The sequence below is a fragment of the Equus przewalskii genome, chromosome 13 (genome assembly GCF_037783145.1).
Source record: "Equus przewalskii isolate Varuska chromosome 13, EquPr2, whole genome shotgun sequence".
Lineage (NCBI taxonomy): Eukaryota > Metazoa > Chordata > Mammalia > Perissodactyla > Equidae > Equus > Equus przewalskii.
Window position 1 is genome coordinate 33,138,531 of NC_091843.1, and position 17,088 is coordinate 33,155,618.

Genomic DNA, 17,088 nt, shown 5'->3' on the forward strand with positions numbered 1-17,088 from the left:
TCTCAGCAGGATGGTAAATCAAAGATCACCAAGGCCAAGAAGCAGCATGTTTAAGAATAATGATTCCCCTTGGAGACGATGATGCTTAAAAAAATCTCTAACGAAACAGCCAAGCTCCAAGTTTAGGGAGAAGGTTTAGATCATGTTCATGGGGCAATGCTCTAAGTCAGAAGGGACCAGAGAGCAAAGTCTGGGTGAAACGGCTGACCAAGGGCCTACTGTGGCAGGCCACTGGACATCATACTTACAGTGAGTTGGGCCGGGTGGGTTTGAGCACATCCAGGTCTGGGTCACTGGAGTTCATGTTGGGCTGTAAACTGCTGCTGGAATTGAGGATGCTGTTTGCATTTGATGAGACGACAGATTCTAAACTGGAGTTGATGATGCTGTTTCTTTGTTCCTCTGAGGGGAAAAAAAAAGGCCATAAGCCCCATATTAATATTATTTCATAGGGATAGTCTGTTCATACACATATAAAAATTTTAACATAATAAGACCAGATTGAGATCTCTGATCCCAATGAAGCTAAGAAAAGGACAGAGAAAAGGATAAGAATTACAAGTGGGAAAGGAATAGTCAAAGGGGAACAGGCGACTTGAAACTTTAGAGCAAAACCTCCTCCTCAGCTTGACAGGATGTACCTGTCCTTTAATACAACCAGCCTTTTTCCTAAGAGTGGCCCTATGACTGCACTATAAATTGTGTCTTCTTTTGACTGTCAGATGGTCAGAACAGAGAGCAGCCTTCATAGCCCCCTTACAGTCAACCAGATCCTCTTGGTTTCCGTGACACTAGACTTTTATTTTAAAACTCCTGCCCTCAATATTGTCTTAATTGCTCAGGCCATGTCCTACCTCCAATTCTATCACACCTCACCATAAAATGTCTACTATTTGGTCATCAACTTCCTTATAACTCTGCAGTCTAAATTCCTCACTGGGCCCCAGACATACCCTTCTGGGTTGCCTCTAGCTCCGTGTATTTGATGTTTAGCTTCGAGATAGTTCTTTGATAAATAGATCTGTAAGGGCGACAGAGTAGCCTGCATCTAAAAAAAACTGAGTCCACAGTCCAAACAGTCATTAATGCTTGGAGAATATTACTAAACCAGGATGGAGAAAACCTGAGTTCTCCTGGCTCTGTGGCCTAAGGCAGTTTCTCATTCACTCTCTGTTTCTGGGTTAACGCGTCTATAAAATGGGAGAATGAGAACTGCCTTGCACAGCTTGAGGAGCTGTCATGAGGATCAAGTGGGATCACATGGAAGAACGCGTTTTGTAAACTTCAGAACATTGCTCAAAGAAAAGAACTTTCTGTTTCTTTCCATCTTTAAAAACTTGGAACCACGTGCTGAAGAAAACATTTTGGGGATAATTTGGCTAAATGGCATAGGCACAACTGCTGTAGCAAAATATTAGAGACTTGGAATATCATTTTTGTCTCACATTCGTTACAAATACACCATATTGAAATCAACTGACTTTTTGGTAATCAATTCACTTATCAAGAAACACTGTGTCTGCGTTAATCCTCACTGGGCCTTTGTGAAATGAGCCAAAGGTGTACTATATGCCTAAGAAGACAGACTGGGCTCACTGACATAGTGGTTCAGAGGTCGACATCTGAACTCCGGTCTCCTTAGGTAATAAAGAGGGTGACGTCACAATAAAAAAAATACTTTTCCCCTTGTACCAGCCATGTATATAAAAATTGATTATGCTTATGAAATGATGTTACAGTAATCGTCACAATAAATACACACACACCAAAAGCCCCTAATATCTTAGCAAATTCTCAATGCCCTGTTTAACAAAGAAGAGTTAAGAAGTCCCTGAGGCTACTGGGAGATTCCTGAACTCTTAAGTAGATTTTGAAAAATGTAGATTATTAAGTTGATTCCCGAGATGGAGAACTACTCATATTTCAAGAGCTTAAGTTCCAAATAGAAACAGCAACAAAGAAACAGAAACCAAAAGAGTTACATTGAGCCAAGGGGTAGGAGGACTAACAGGGCCCACAAACGGGAACTTGCTACTGGGAAGAAAAACAACTCGAAAATCACATAATTAGGGGATCATTGAGGGAATGGATATGCCACTTATCAGTATGAATCAGAATGAATCAGTAAAAGTAAAATTTTCCTTTGCACGAAATACTCCTATCAAGATTCCTGAAAGACTGTGAGGAGCCCAGGACTACTGTACAAAAATGGGGAGTAAAAATGACACTTCTTTGGGGCTCAGTGGAGACATTTTCTGCTTCACATGGGAAGAGAGATGTGTAGTTTTATTAACTCTAGTTTGAGGCCAAGTTTGCATGACATAATTCTCTGAATTCAAGGAAATAACAGAGGATAATTATAGCTCACATTTCTCTGGTGATTGTATTTACTTGTCCATGAGAGGGTTATGATTCTCTATATTAAAAACAATACTTTGCTAAAAGTGTATTAGTTTTTCTAAAATATTATTGAGACATTTTCTTCTGCCTTACTATCCATTAGAAAAAGAGAGTATGTGAGATGAAAACTTCTTCAATTTTCATTTATTCAAGAAATGTTTATTGAGTACCTACTGAGTACCAAACACAGTCCCCAGACAGTTAGCAGACCCCTGCACTAATTTCTTGGTATTTTATTCAGATGTACACTAGAGTATTTATTATCTCGCACACATTTATTTGGTCATATGTCCACCTTCTTCGGTAGACTATAAGCAACCTAAGATTGGACATTTGACAGATAAAACTTGGAAATCACAACTGAAAAAACATTATATAAAGATGCTGTGCTTTATAAAATATTTCATCAGAATCCTACTGTTCATAAAAAGATTCAATTCTAAAAACTGGACTTAGGTAAAATTTTTAAGAATGTATCTACTGTTCCAGTATTATAGACTGAGTTTCTCTACGAGCTAACAAAGAAGGCTGCAGCATATGGAAAATGATATTTGTCTGAAGTAAGCTCACAAAAGAATGAGGATGGGGTGGAAAATGAAAACTCAACCCTCTCTGGACTAGAAAAGTCAATGAAATAAAACAGGTGGCTACACCCAGATTGAGCTTCAGGATTCCTCGTATTTCATTTACTGGAGGACACAAGAATTCTTTTTTTAAGAAATAAATTGTTTTTGAGATTCTACTTTGACTTCTATTTAAATATCTAGGATCTTTCACATATGGTACAACCCATAACAAAACAAAACAACAAAAGCAAATGATCGGGGAAAGGAGTTCTTTGTCCAAGAAGAAAACATAAAAAATTTAATCTTAAGATTTCATAGTTTTGCAGCCAAGAAAGCCAAATCTGCATGCTAAGAGCAGCCTCCTTACTGGTATCCCTCGATGGACCTAAAAGGAAATTTGGAAACCTGGCACTGTCTGACTATAAGACCAGTTTTATTTGACATGAGAACTCAGATAATGAGACTGAGAACTTCTAAGTTGAAATGCTGACAATCCTTACTAAGGGTGAGTAGGAAGGTGCGGATTATTCCAGAGAAGGGGTAGAGAGTAAAAACAACAGCAAATCAGATGTCTTAGTGGTTATGGCAAAGTGTACCAAGACGAATTCTAAAGTATTTGGAATTAAGAATTAAAGAGAAAATGATTCAGTAATGTCACTCAACACAGGAGGATTTTTTTGTCAGGTGGGCAAATGAGTCCTTGCTCCTGACAGAAAAACATAATGAGAACAGGCAGCCTAAAAGACTTAAAAAAAAAAAATGAAATTAACCAAATCATTCAAATACCAGAGCTGGACTTCTCTGAGTCACTGATGATTCAAACTTGCTCTGGCATCCCCATCAGCCAGTATAAGGGGGACTGATGGCAATTACACTGCTGCAGAAAAACAATTATAGGCTAGTGGACTGAAAAAGAAAAACAATAACCAGATATGAGTCAAAGCAACAAGATCACAGAGAACAATTTCTATGACCAACAGAGAAAGAATGCCCACAATTCAGGAGTATTCCTAAACTGGCTGAAGTTAGTGAGAAGGGTTGCCTTCCTCAAACATGTTTGTCAACAAGAATCAGTCTTCTTAGTCACAGGAAATAAGAGCCCAGAAACAATGAAATGATAAAATAAAGTAAGTCTCCAAACAAATATAAACATGTATGGGTAATGCGTTGGACAATTTCATGAACCTATGTTCTATGAGGAGTGACAAACTGGATGTGGACAAGGTCCTTAAGAATGCAAATGACTCAAGGGCAGGGGCACGTGTGCCCACACAGAATACATCAAGCATCCATGACCAGTGACCTGGGAGGGCAGCGTCAGCTCATACATTACTGGTGCCTACCCCGTGTGGAGGATACATCAAAGCTCCACGAATGGTTATAAGATAAATAATAAATATAAGGCAACAATGAACAATCAAAATGTATTCTGCTAGCACAGAAAGAGGCAGTTTTCGTTATTAAATTTTTCAGGTGCTTCAGACAGGGACCGCTAATGTCCTTGAAACCAAAGTACTGGTTATAGTGGGCAGAGTGTCTGTTTTTTGTACAAATCAGAAGCGGAAAAACATGAGTATGCAACCAAATCACTGCAACTAAAAAAAGAAAGCCACAGAAGAATTTTGGTGATATTGTACTTGTTCTGGTGGTTGCCATGGAAATCTGGGAGCTAAGCGACTTCACTGTCCATATTTACCAAGTGACTCCTGCTCACTCTAATGACAACCCCACCCCCTATGAGAGGTAGGGTCTCTGTTTATCATGGAACCCAGAGGCGAGGCCAGGAGCGCACACACAGAGCCAAGCCAAATTCACACGTCCTGGCAGGCCTGAACACCCCTGGCTCCCTGACTACACAGAGCTGAAGGGTAAATACGAAACACAGGCTGTCGGCGTCACTTTGGGGGAGGTTTCCCACCACGCACGGAAGGAAGTCTGTCAGAATACAGGCTCACGTCTCATTTTTCTATGATGTCTGAGACTAGCTGTCAAAAAGAAGAGGGAAGGTGACTGTTCTTTAAAAGCAGCTCCTGATGCCTCACAGAGCCCAAAGGAGGGAACTCTCTCTCCACATGATCAGACAGGGAGAAAAGGGAATTACCAGAAAGACCAAGTTATGCAAAGACACAGGCTTTACGCAAAAAATATTAAGGCAAAAAGCAAAATACCCAGAGACTTTCCCGTGCAGTGGTGGGGAGAGAGGTGTACCTTCTCCTGCTGGTTAAAGTTTTGCAATGAGGTCTGTCACGTATCATCTTGACAAGATAGGATGACAATAGCATGGCAGCTTAATGAATTTTGCAATAAAAAATGATGAGTATACAGCACTTTCTGAGTTTACCATCTCTGGGAAACACCCAAGTACATGGGAAGCTTAGAATCAGATTTTCTGAAGCAATTTTTCTTCCCCTGTAGCTTTTGCTCCTGATAATAGTGGCATGCCAAGCCACATAAAATCTGAGGTGGTCTGATTTCATGCTGACCCAGTGTCAGTTCCTATGATAAAAATTATCTTAAAAAGCAGTTTGAGCAATGTGTTTGGGCACATAAAGACAGTCTGGGCAATGTTTAAAAAATAATCTTAAAAAGCAGTTTGGGCAATGATGGACCAAACAGTGAGCTGATAAGTGAAAAATCTGGTCAATCTGTTGTTTTGACCATAGGACACGTACATGATATTACAGCTTTTGGCAGGTTGTCTTCAGCAAAACAACAACTGATCTTGGTCCTGTGTGGACTGACTGACTGACTTTTCTCCCCGTGGTGCTCATAATAACCCCTTTCTTTGCAAAGGGAAAGAATGTCAATAAAACTGGATTTCATGAGAGAATGGGGAAGTCATTGTGGCTGCCCCAGGATTGAGCTGATTCATGGGAATGAGACATGGAGACACAGTGGGGAAGCCCACCCCTGAAACAACACCATTTCAAACACCACGGTGTAGGAATGAGCCTCTAGTTAACGGCTGAATAGGGAGTTGAATGATGGGAGTTAAATGGATACTCTTCTACTGACAGCGTAGCCCTCCTTTCTGCCTGAGAACTTACTTTTGAGAAGGGACATTTTCCCTTTAATCTATGATCCCCAACATCTGAGGGAGTCCACATATAGACTGCTTACACTACTGCTCAGTAGAAAGAGGAAAATTATATATTTACTTATGTTTGTGACTCACTGCAAAATGGGCTTCAGATAGTGAAATAGTATGATTAGGGAGTTTTCTTTTTAATAACATAAAAATCAGTCAATACATAATAAATATGCCTTCCTCTCCAATTTAGAAAGTACAGAAAAGCATACAAATATCCTATATGTAGATTGGTGTGTAAACGTCCACTCGTTTTGCTATACATTAAAATACACACATATACATTTTTCTTTTAACAAAGTGGGATAACATCATACCTAATGTTGAGTTACCTGCTTTGTTCACTTAGTGATAATGCCAGAGATATGAGCCTGTAATATGCTTGTTTTCATTTAATGATCTATCTTGAACTTTTTCCTTGCCATTAGCTTTCTTTCCACAGAATCGTTTTTTTAATGGCCACATTAACTATGCGGTTTTCAGTCACACATGGTAACCACACATAATTAAGCCAAGAGCCACATTACACCTTACAGTCCGTGTGACAATAGGAATCCATGTGGATAAATATGTCGTCTGCCAAAACAAACAGGTGTGCCCAGAGCGCCCAGGATCTGCAGAGGCAACCTGAGAAAAGGCACAGGCTGCAGCTTTGACTGCTCAGAGAAAGACATTATGTAAGCCTTTGAATAGCATGAATTCCCAGCTATTTTTCAACAAGGAAGACGCAGTTGAGAGTGTATGCGCTGAATCTCACCCTCTCACTGGGCCTGTCTGGGAGAGGGTCCAGGATGAATTAACTGAACTAAAAGAATTAATCGGAGCTCTAATCCCAGCAGCTAGTTAACGTGATCCATGTAAAACAAAGCCCAAGGATCCATTCCCACCCCACCAACGCTGGACAACATCCCCGGGCTGTTGCTGCCTTTGCACTCAAGCATCAAATGGGCTCTCTCTGGGGCCAGGGTGACTCTGTATTACCCTCACGTGTGGGCCTCTCCTTTGGAACCTGCAGGCTCCAGAGGCAGAACGATTTCTTAGTCAAATGTAAAGTAAAACTGCAGCCTGATGATAATCATCGTAATCGTAGCTAACATTTATTAGGTGCTTACTATGTTCTAGGCCCAGTGTCAAGTACTTTACATGCACTGGCTCACTTCATCATGGTAAATATCCTCCAAGGAAGCTATTATTAGTGATCGATTTTACAGATGAGCAAAGGGAGGTTCAGGAAAGGAAAGTAATGCACTCCAGGCCTCGGAGCCAGCAGGTGATAGAGATGGCCTTGGAACATGCATCTGGCCACAGGGCCCTGCTGTCAACCGCCATGCCAGGCTGTCCCAAACCCTGACAGAGAGCCAAAGAGACGTTCTGGTAATGACAGAAGACAAGCAACCTTGATTGTCTCCCCCTGCCCAAGCCAATGCTTCGCTAACTGTAGCTGGCACCAGCATCATCAGGGTGCTTTTAAAAATACCGATACCTGAGCTCCAGCCAAGACCTCCTGATTCAGAGCATAGCAGGGAGGGGACCAGGCATCTGTAATTTTAATGAGCTCCTTACATGCTTCTAATATACACCCAAGTCTAAGAACCACTGTGCCAAGAAACACATTTCAACACCTTGGTATAAGTGCTAAAAATCTGAGACAAAATAAGTGGTAAATGTCACCTTTCAACCTCTTGGAAGAAATCTAAAAGGTACAAGACCTAAGACCTGGTTGCTTGTTCCCTCTTGTCCTTCTGGCTCTACCTTTTACAGTTGTCTGGAAAAAGTACAGCTTGTGTGTCAGTACCTTTCACCCAGACACACTAGTCCAATTCTGCTGTATGATGTATCTGTGTGGAAACGTGGAGATTAAACAGTCGTCTCCTTCGCCACCATTCTTCTGGCAGCACAGTTGAAAAGCCTTGTTCCATCTGTTCTGAGGTGGTCACAAATGAGCGTGACTGCCCTGGCTCAGCAGAGTAAAGCTTCTGCTGAATGCACGCTGCTCTCTGTGAGCCGCTGCAGATCTGAAGGGGCTGCTGCCCGCCAGTGCGCATCCTGAGGAACCCATTCAATATGGTTCAACTGTCCCCACGACAGCATGGAAACTGGGACAGATGGCTTTTATTGCTTTGTAACTCAGCCTAGCAAGGTTTTCACTTCTGTGGCACAAGAACTGACAGAGGCACCCTTTTGGAGACAACACTGCTTAACCTCTCTAGCCTCAGTATACCTGTCTGTAAAATGTGGATGAGACCCTACCTCAAGGGATGATTGTCAACTGTGAGGATGAGATGAGCCAATAATGGGCTCAGCAGGCTGCTTGCTATGTTAGCTGAGCTATAATTATTTTTATTGTTGTTGTTGATGTTGTTGAATGAGGCTCAAAATCTAGCTTGGTCTCAAGGTTCTTTATCAATTGCATCTATTTATCCTCCCACAGCAGCTCCTCAGCTCTTTACAGGCAGACCCCTAGCTTAATGAAAGCTTAAGCTCTAGGTTCGTAAGTGGAACTGGAAACATTTTCCCTTGGAAATAATTAGGTTTGCAGGCCAGGTCACAAAAGCCAACCCTAACAGAACCACATCTCCTCTAGAACAATCTTGCAAGTTGAAATTGGAAGGCAGAATAATGACTGGTTAACAGTAAGTGTAGCTTTGAGGTCAGAATGACTGGGTTCAAATTTACTACTTTGTTGCTGTGTGACCCTGAGTTTCTTATTTAATAATTATTATTTAATGATTAATAATTATTTAAATTTTATTTCCCTCCAAGTGTAAAATAGGGACAGTACTTGTGTCATACAATTGTAAAGATTAAATGAGATGCTGCTACACACAGTGCCTAGCATGAGAAAGCGCTTGATAAATTATATGGCCATATATATTAAACATATATAAATAAAAAATCAATTTCTATGGGAAAATGTTTTCCAAGTTCAATTTGGGAACATATCTTTCTACAGTCTTCTCCTGAGTTCTACAGACAAAAGCTACCCTTTGATATTTACAGAAAGACTCTCTTCTATGCTTCGTCTGTTAGGCATCATAGACTACCCTACTGTCCTTTGGGCCAGACAGTGACTCTCATTTCCTTTGGCATCCTTCTCAGAATTCCCCCTTTTAGAAAATATTTCTTCACTAGCTACTGACAAGTCGGGTATCTAGTCCCCTCCTCATGACAATATTTAGTGGTTTCCTAATGATTTGCATTTGTTGCTATGACACTTCCTAAATCCCCCATTTCTCTATTTCCTTCGTTCTCTTCCACAAAGTTGTAATTTCAGAGACTACTCCCATTTCATTCCTAGCCCCAATTTTACCACACACTATCTACGAGGAGCCACATGCTGCCTCATAACTGACCAAAGACCCTACCCAGCAGAGTATAAGAAAGCATCCAGCCCCTCATTCTGGGAAGAGACCACTGTCATCATAACGACAGCTTTACCTTTAGGGAAAAAGAAAGAGCCACCTGGCAAAGACTCCACTACTATCCATGGATTAAAGAAAAAGAGTCTTATGGAGGTGCGTGGGCACACAACTGGTCTACTTACACAGAAGGAAAAACTCCTTCTGGAAAATAAAAAACATATCCATGAGCATCAACTAATATGTCAGATACTTCCATGACAATCTGAGGCCAAGAGTGTTGGCACAGATTCACGTCTGCAAGAAAAGAATGCGCTCCAACTTCTGCACAGAGCAGGGGACACTGCAGAGAGGTGGGAGAAAAATGTGTGCTGACAACCAACACCAGGGACCTCTCAAAAAGAGGCACCCATGTGAGCTACTCTGGGAGTTTCAGGCCCATTACACATCTCCACTGGAGACTGAAGAGAGGGCTGACCAATGAAAATATTACACTGCAAGTACATCAGTGAGGAGAAAATGCAGAAGCGAACTCAAAAGAGATCAGGCAGACAGACAAAAGCGGAAATGAGGCTCTGAAAAACGTCATATGCCAAGATTGAAGGTAGAGGAGAGGAATGTGGACATGTGCTTGTGTGTGTGTGTATGTGTCCACACAAGCCTGATCCCTCTAACAAGGTATTTGCTCTGAGGCAAGAACGTAAAGAGAGGGAAGGTCACATCAACCCTGGACAGGTATCACAAAGAACCAAAAGTGCACAGCATAAAATTGACAGATTGACAGTGAGTGTCCACCATGATATAAACAGCCAGCTGACAATCTCTGAACCCAATTCTAGTTGAGTGGACAAAGGAAACTTGAATTTGTATATTTACGTTAAGAGGAAAGACCTAAGTCAGTCAAAAATTCAGAGCAAGGGGCTGGCCCCTTGGCCGAGTGGTTAAGTTCGCACACTCCGCTGCAGGCGGCCCAGTGTTTCGTTAGTTCGAATCCTGGGCGTGGACATGGCACTGCTCATCAAACCACGCTGAGGCAGCGTCCCACATGCCACAACTAGAAGGATGCACAACAAAGAATATACAACTACGTACTGGGGGGCTTTGGGGAGAAAAAGGAAAAAATAAAATCTTTTAAAAAAAAAATTCAGAGCAAGGTCTGTGGACGCCACACTGTGGTACACATTCCACAGGCAGGACACAAGACAATTTGAATGTGGATGAACATTCTTTATCTTAATGGGTAGATATTTATTTTAATGTGTATTAGTGAACAGTAAAAGGAGACCATCAAACTCATGTTTTTAGAGGTTTTACTGAGTAGGAGTAGGCCATGTAAAGAAGTGAGTTTCTTTAAAATAGATTTTAAAAAATGTATTAAACAAACCACAGAGCATGAGTTATGTGGTTGTGGCCCAAAGAGTGAATGAAGGTGTATGTATGTGATTCAAGTTTGGGAAGTACTGAGCTAGGTATGGGAAGAGGCCTTTAACTGAAAAACATCATTATATGGAAATATAGGACTTTTTTCCCAAAAATTCCCTGCGGGGTCTTTACCTGTACTTTAATTCTAAAGGTAAATGCAGCAAAGTGCTTTGATAGACAAAGGGATGAAGGTGTATGAAAACTTTATTGAGCACCATCAAATGCTCATCCGACAGTGATGCGTGGCTGGATGACAACCTAGGAGGGGGGAGTGCGGGCAGAACCTTCCAACTGGCCGTCTTCCTCACAGCATCAATTCACCCACCCCTCCTCTGGTGCTTTCTAAGCCAGCTTGGATATCATTCTAGTTTCCCAGAAAAAAAGTGGTTTCCAAAACAAACTATAAGAAGTGTATGTATATACACACACCTATATACTTTTCAATGAAAATGTTTCTTCTCTGAGAAAGGGGAGAAAGCTAAGCACCCCACAAACATCCGAGCATATGGAGATTCCAGTCCTGTTTCCAGGGGACATTTCCTAACACTCAGAGGAGAGATATATTGCTTCCTGTCTTGCATCCTTTGGTCCACCGTCCATAGATGGGGCCACGGGAGCTTGTTCTGCGACTGAGGCGGGTCTGCTCTCACACGTCCTTCACTTTCATCCTCTGCCTGTGTGATAAGATTTATCCTGGGTAAAGATCTAATTGATTTTCTCTGAATCTCCATCTTCTTTCTTACATGCTCCCAGAGTACGCTTTAAGATCTGTTCCAAAGCTGCTTCTGATTCAATCTAACTGCAAACTCCGCACTATTTTAAGCTTAGAGGAATTTACCAATGCTGTCTGATCTGTCCTGATCTGCACTGTACGGTGCTTGGCACAGAACATGGAAGTGACTGTGGATCTCTTGGAAACCTGAGAGGCATCTCGCCCCGCAGCCTGACGCCTTGTTTGTGGCAGATGTGAGTGAGGCCAGGCCTGTTCCAAGGGTTCCCTGTGCACTTGGAGGGGCCCAGGCTGTGTGCAGACCCAAGCCAGATATTGAAGAAACACAGGCTATCATTCGAAGGGAAGCCAATCCCAGCACGAGGTCAAAGCCCGAAAAGCGTGCGTATCTGTTGACCTAGGAATTCTTCCACGAATTTCTCTTAAGGAAATTATCATGAATATGAGCAGATTTAGCTACAAAGATGATAACAGTAGCTTTGCTTATAAAAGCAAAATATCTGAAACAACCCAAATGGTGCTAAATACACCAAAGTGCAGCCACACTGTGGGATACTATGAAATCCTTAAATGCAGTCATGTTCTGGGGGCAGGAAGATTTGTTTTCAGGAGGAATGATAAGGAAGGCCATTACTTCTGAATTACAAGAGGATAAAAAAACATTTTTTGTAACAAAGAAATAGAAAGATGCCAATCTGGATAGGGAACCTCTCCTCTTCAAGGCAAACTGGGACATTATTCTGCTTTGTGCCTTTATTGTACCTCAGAGAGATCAGTAGTAGAGGTAGTAATGGTAATAATAATAATAACAATAACAACATCACACGCCCCCCTCCACAGCGTTTACTGAGCACCTAACTCTGCAACAGGCACTGTTTGAAGTGCTTTAAACTCACAACAACCTGGTGAGGTAGAAACTCTTACATTCCTATTTTCCAGAAGAGCAGACTGAGGCCCTGAGACATGGGATAACTTGCCCACGTCACACACAGCCCGTGAGCAGCAGAGGCAGGATTCTCACCCAGGCAATCTGGTGCCGGTGTGTGCTTCTGACCACTCCACCCTCCCGCCTCTCTGAATGCATCCCATTGGCTTACTATTATCTATTCACCGTCTATTTCCCTTACTCAGTCGTGAGCTCCTTAAAGATAAGGGCCCATGTTTATATTCCCAGTCCCTGGCAGACGCTGTGTAAAAGTTGGTTGGTGAATGAACTAGCCTTGGTACCTGCGTGTGATTAAACAGTGACTAATAACAATAGCAGCAGCTCTCAGCTTTTGCCATGTTGGCCTTTGCCATGGCCAGGCCTTGGGCCAGATGCTTAAATGCATAATTTCATTTAATCCTCACAACTTCCCTATGAAAGAGGCACTATTATCCTTACCTTACAGACGAGCGAACTGAGGCTGACAGAAGGGGAAAAGTGGGCCTGTGTGTTGCTCGGGGCACAAGAACCCAGTCTGACTGACTTCAGGCAGAGCTGGGGCCCTCGACTCCTAAAACACACTACTCAACTCTCGGATTACAAAAGCCAAACAAGACTGGATATTTTAGGGCCCAGTGACTTGATCACTGCAAAGAACTCAGAAATCCTGAGATGGAAAAAAGATTTGAGGGGCAGGCCCCATGGCCGAGTGGCTAAGTTCACGCGCTCCACTTTGCTGGCCCAGGGTTTCGCTGGTTGGGATCCTGGGCGTGGACATGGCACTGCTCAGCAGGCCATACTGAGGCAGTGTCCCACATAGCACAACCAGAGGACCTGCAACTAGAATATACAACTATGTACTGGGGGGCTTTGGGGAGAAGAAAGAGAAAATAAGAAGATTGGCACCTGAGCTAACATCTGTTGCTAATCTTTAAAGATTTTATTTTTCCTTTTTCTCCCCAAAGCCCCCCAGCACGTAGTTGCATATTTTTAATTGTGGGTCCTTTCTAGTTGTGGCATGTGGGATGCCGCCTCAGCATGGCCTGATGAGCGGTGCCATGTCCACAGACAGGATCTGAACCGGCGAAACCCTGGGCCGCCGCAGCACGCAAACTTAACCACTCAGCCACGGGGCCGGTCCCTGTTGCCAATCTTTAAAAAAAGATTTGATACAATATTAGTGATAACACTGCTAGTTGGAACAAGAGGGGGAAGGTATTATTCTCTAATTAATTCATTAATTAATTTCACATAATGATTAAGTGCCTACCCCACACCAGGCCCTGGGAGAGGTGGAATAGACGGATGAGCAAAACAAGGTCCTGCCCTCACAGAGTCACATTCTAGTGGGGTATGTGACTTGCCCTAATAAGCATTTAATTATAAACTGAGAAAAAGAGAGGAAGGTTCTTTGGGAGCCCCTAACAAAAGAGGGCCAGAAGAAGTGCTGCCTGAGCTGAGCTCTCATTGTGCAGCAGGAGGAGAGGTGGCTCAGCTGTTTGCCCACAGGAAACCTGGAAAGAGAGTCCTGAACAGTGGGTGGCCCTTGCCCTTCATTCTCAGCAATACTGCTTCCTGGCCTGTCGGGGTTCCTCAGCCATGGAGCCTGGGAGGGCAGAAGGATACACAGTCCTTAAGGACACAAGGGGCAGCGGCACACAGAGAGAGGCTGGAGGTGTGCGTGCTGAGCAGCCAGGAGGTGGGACGGACGCCCCTCCAGCGCCACGCTGGCCCTGAGCAGCGGGACTCACGTTTTTCTGTGGACTGCACGGCGTGGAAGAGCGTCAGGGGCCTCTCGCTGCAGGACGGGGGCTTGGAGTCACTGCTCTTCTTCCGAGATAGGTGCAGCTGGGCATTGGTGAGAGGCGTATCAGGCACGGTGTTAAATATCTGCAAGTAAAGTTTCATGAAAAGATTATACACTACCATGAATTGGGGAGAAAGCACAGGCCCGAACCAGTAACTGAAAGCTTGGTGGTGTCTACGAATCAGCAAGAAAAAGACATGAAAAGACCACCAGCGTTTATTTGCTCAGGACTTTATTTTAAATATCTCTAGGAACTGGCATTAAGCATCCTCCTTCGGAAGCGTATCCTGGAGTGTGGTAACCATTCACTTCCATTTCTAACCCCTTCTGCTATAATTTCCACTGAGCTTCTTTTTGTTGTTCTCTCCAGGGGAAATGGAAAGCAGCTGTGCTAAATGTAAGTCATTGTCTGTTACAGGACTTAAAGTATTTTGACCACCTTTGTCCAGAAACAATTAATCAAAATCATTTTACTTTTCCTCAATGGTTCTAGTTCCCCAATTCTTAACAATTGCTTCACAACTTTCTCAGAATGTGAAATATGCATTTAAATGCACCAAATGCATTTAACACTATAAATTTAATGCAATTAAATGCATTAAAACATCCCACAAAGCAGCACAGAGCAGGGCACCATTTCCCAGGCCTCAATCATCCTCAGATGGAGTATCCTTTTTAGTTCAGCAGCTGTGTTATCTTTGATGCTGAGTGCTCTTTTTCTTATTTAAAATGGAGAAAAAAGGTAGTTTCCTCCACTTAATGATAAAGTAACATATAAATACTACAGACAATTTGGAAAATGTAGAAAAACATCGAGAAGAAAGCAAAAAGCTCTCTCAATTCCACTATTTAGAGATAACCACTGTTAACATTTGAGTTTTATTTTCTTATGAACTTTTTTCTTTGAAGCTTTTATTAAAAAAAAAAAGTCCAGGGTAAAAAATGAGAAGAAATGATAGACAAAAATCATGACAACTCTCATCTTTCTGTCTAAAGATACAAGTATGGCAGAACTATTAAAATGGCTACCACTTGCATGTTGCTTACCATGATTGCAGTAGCCACCGTTCAATGGTGGCTCCCTAGGGACCAGTCACTGCATGTGTTTACATGTAGCTCACTCAGTTCTCAGTGACCTTGAGCAACAGGTACTGTCCTCACCATGTATAATGAAGAACTGAGGCAGAGTGGTGAAGCTGCCACATTATAGATATAATTACAGAAGATAACATAGAAACCTATGTCCTTAGATTTTCACGATTCCTTTTTAAATTCATATATAATAACAACACTAATTCATTGAATCAAGAAAGATCTTTTGAGAAAAAGTAGAGCTTTTAGAAAGAGGGCAAGCTAAAGAGTCTATCAACTCAATATAGACTGTTATATGCATAGTATATTAAACAGGATCCTCATGGTAACCACAAATCAGAAACCTATAACAAGCAGGAAAAAAAGTAAGACAAAAGAAATCAAACATATTACTAAAGATATCCATCAAACCACAAGGGAAGAGAGCAAGAGAAATAGAAAGGAACAGAGAAGAACTACTAAAACACCCGGGGGAAAAAAAGGGTCAAAATGGCAATAAATACATATTTATCAATAGCTACTTGAAATGTCAATGGACTAAATGCACCAATCAAATGCCATAGGGTGGCCAACTGGATAAAAAAACAAGACCCATGTATATGCTGCGTACAAGAGACACACTTCCGACCTACAGACACTCATAAACTGAAAGTGAAAGTATGGAAAAAGATATTCCATGCAAATGGCAAAGAAAAGAAAGCGGGGGTAGCAATACTTATATCAGACAAAATAGACTTTAAAACAAAAACTGTAATAACAGACAAAGATGGGCACTACATAATGATAAAGGGAACAATCCAACAAGAAAATATAACACTTGTAAATATCTATGCACCTAACATAGGAGCAGCTAAATATATAAAGCAATTATTAACAGACATAAGAGGAGAAATAGACAGTAACACAATAATAGTAGGGGACTTTAACACTCCACTTACACCAATGGATAGATCATCCAAACAGAAGATCAATAAGGAAACACTGGCCTTAAAGGACACATTAGACCAGATGGACTTAGTAGATATATACAGAACATTTCATCCAAAAACCACAGAATACACATTCTTTTCAAATGCCCACGGAACATTCTCCAGGACTGAGCACATATTAGGCCACAAAACAAGTCTCAATAAATTTAAGAAGATTGAAATAATACCATGCTTCTTTACTGACCACAAAGGTATGAAACTGGAAATCAACTACAGAAAGAGAACCAGAAAAGCCACAAAAATGTGGAGATTGAACAAAACGCAACTGAACAATGACTGGGTCAATGAAGAAAGCAAAGAAGAAATAAAAAAATTCCTGGAGACAATGAAAATGAAAACATGACATGCCAAAATCTGTGGGATACAGCAAAAGCAGTTCTAAGAGGGAAGTTTATAGCAATTCAGGCCTACCTCAACAAAGAAGAAAAATCCCAAATAGACAATCTAAAAGTGCACCTACAAGTACTGGAAAAAGAACAATAAACAAAGCCCCAAATCAGCAGAAGGAAGGAAATAATAAAAATCAGAGCAGAAATAAATGAAATAGAGACTAAAAAAAACAATAGAAAAAATTAATGCAACCAAGAGCTGGTTTTTGAAAAGATAAACAAAATTGACAAACCTTTAGCTAGACTCACCAAGAAAAAAAGAGAGAAGGCTCAAATGAATAAAATCAGAAATGAAAGAGGAGAGATTACAATGGACACCTC

General features: G+C 41.7%; 1 protein-coding gene across 5 annotated transcripts in view; it reads right to left on the minus strand.

Annotated features, from left to right (window-relative positions):
* Window positions 1-17,088, minus strand: part of ARHGAP26 (Rho GTPase activating protein 26) — a 424,946-nt gene that overhangs the window by 76,800 nt on the left and 331,058 nt on the right. For all 5 annotated transcript variants that reach the window (XM_070570505.1, XM_070570506.1, XM_070570504.1 and 2 more), the window contains exons 19-20: window positions 14,242-14,380; window positions 249-402 (exon numbers count right to left, since the gene is read on the minus strand). In XM_070570505.1, coding sequence (XP_070426606.1) covers window positions 249-402; window positions 14,242-14,380 — 293 coding nt within the window. The remainder of the gene's footprint in view (window positions 1-248; window positions 403-14,241; window positions 14,381-17,088) is intronic.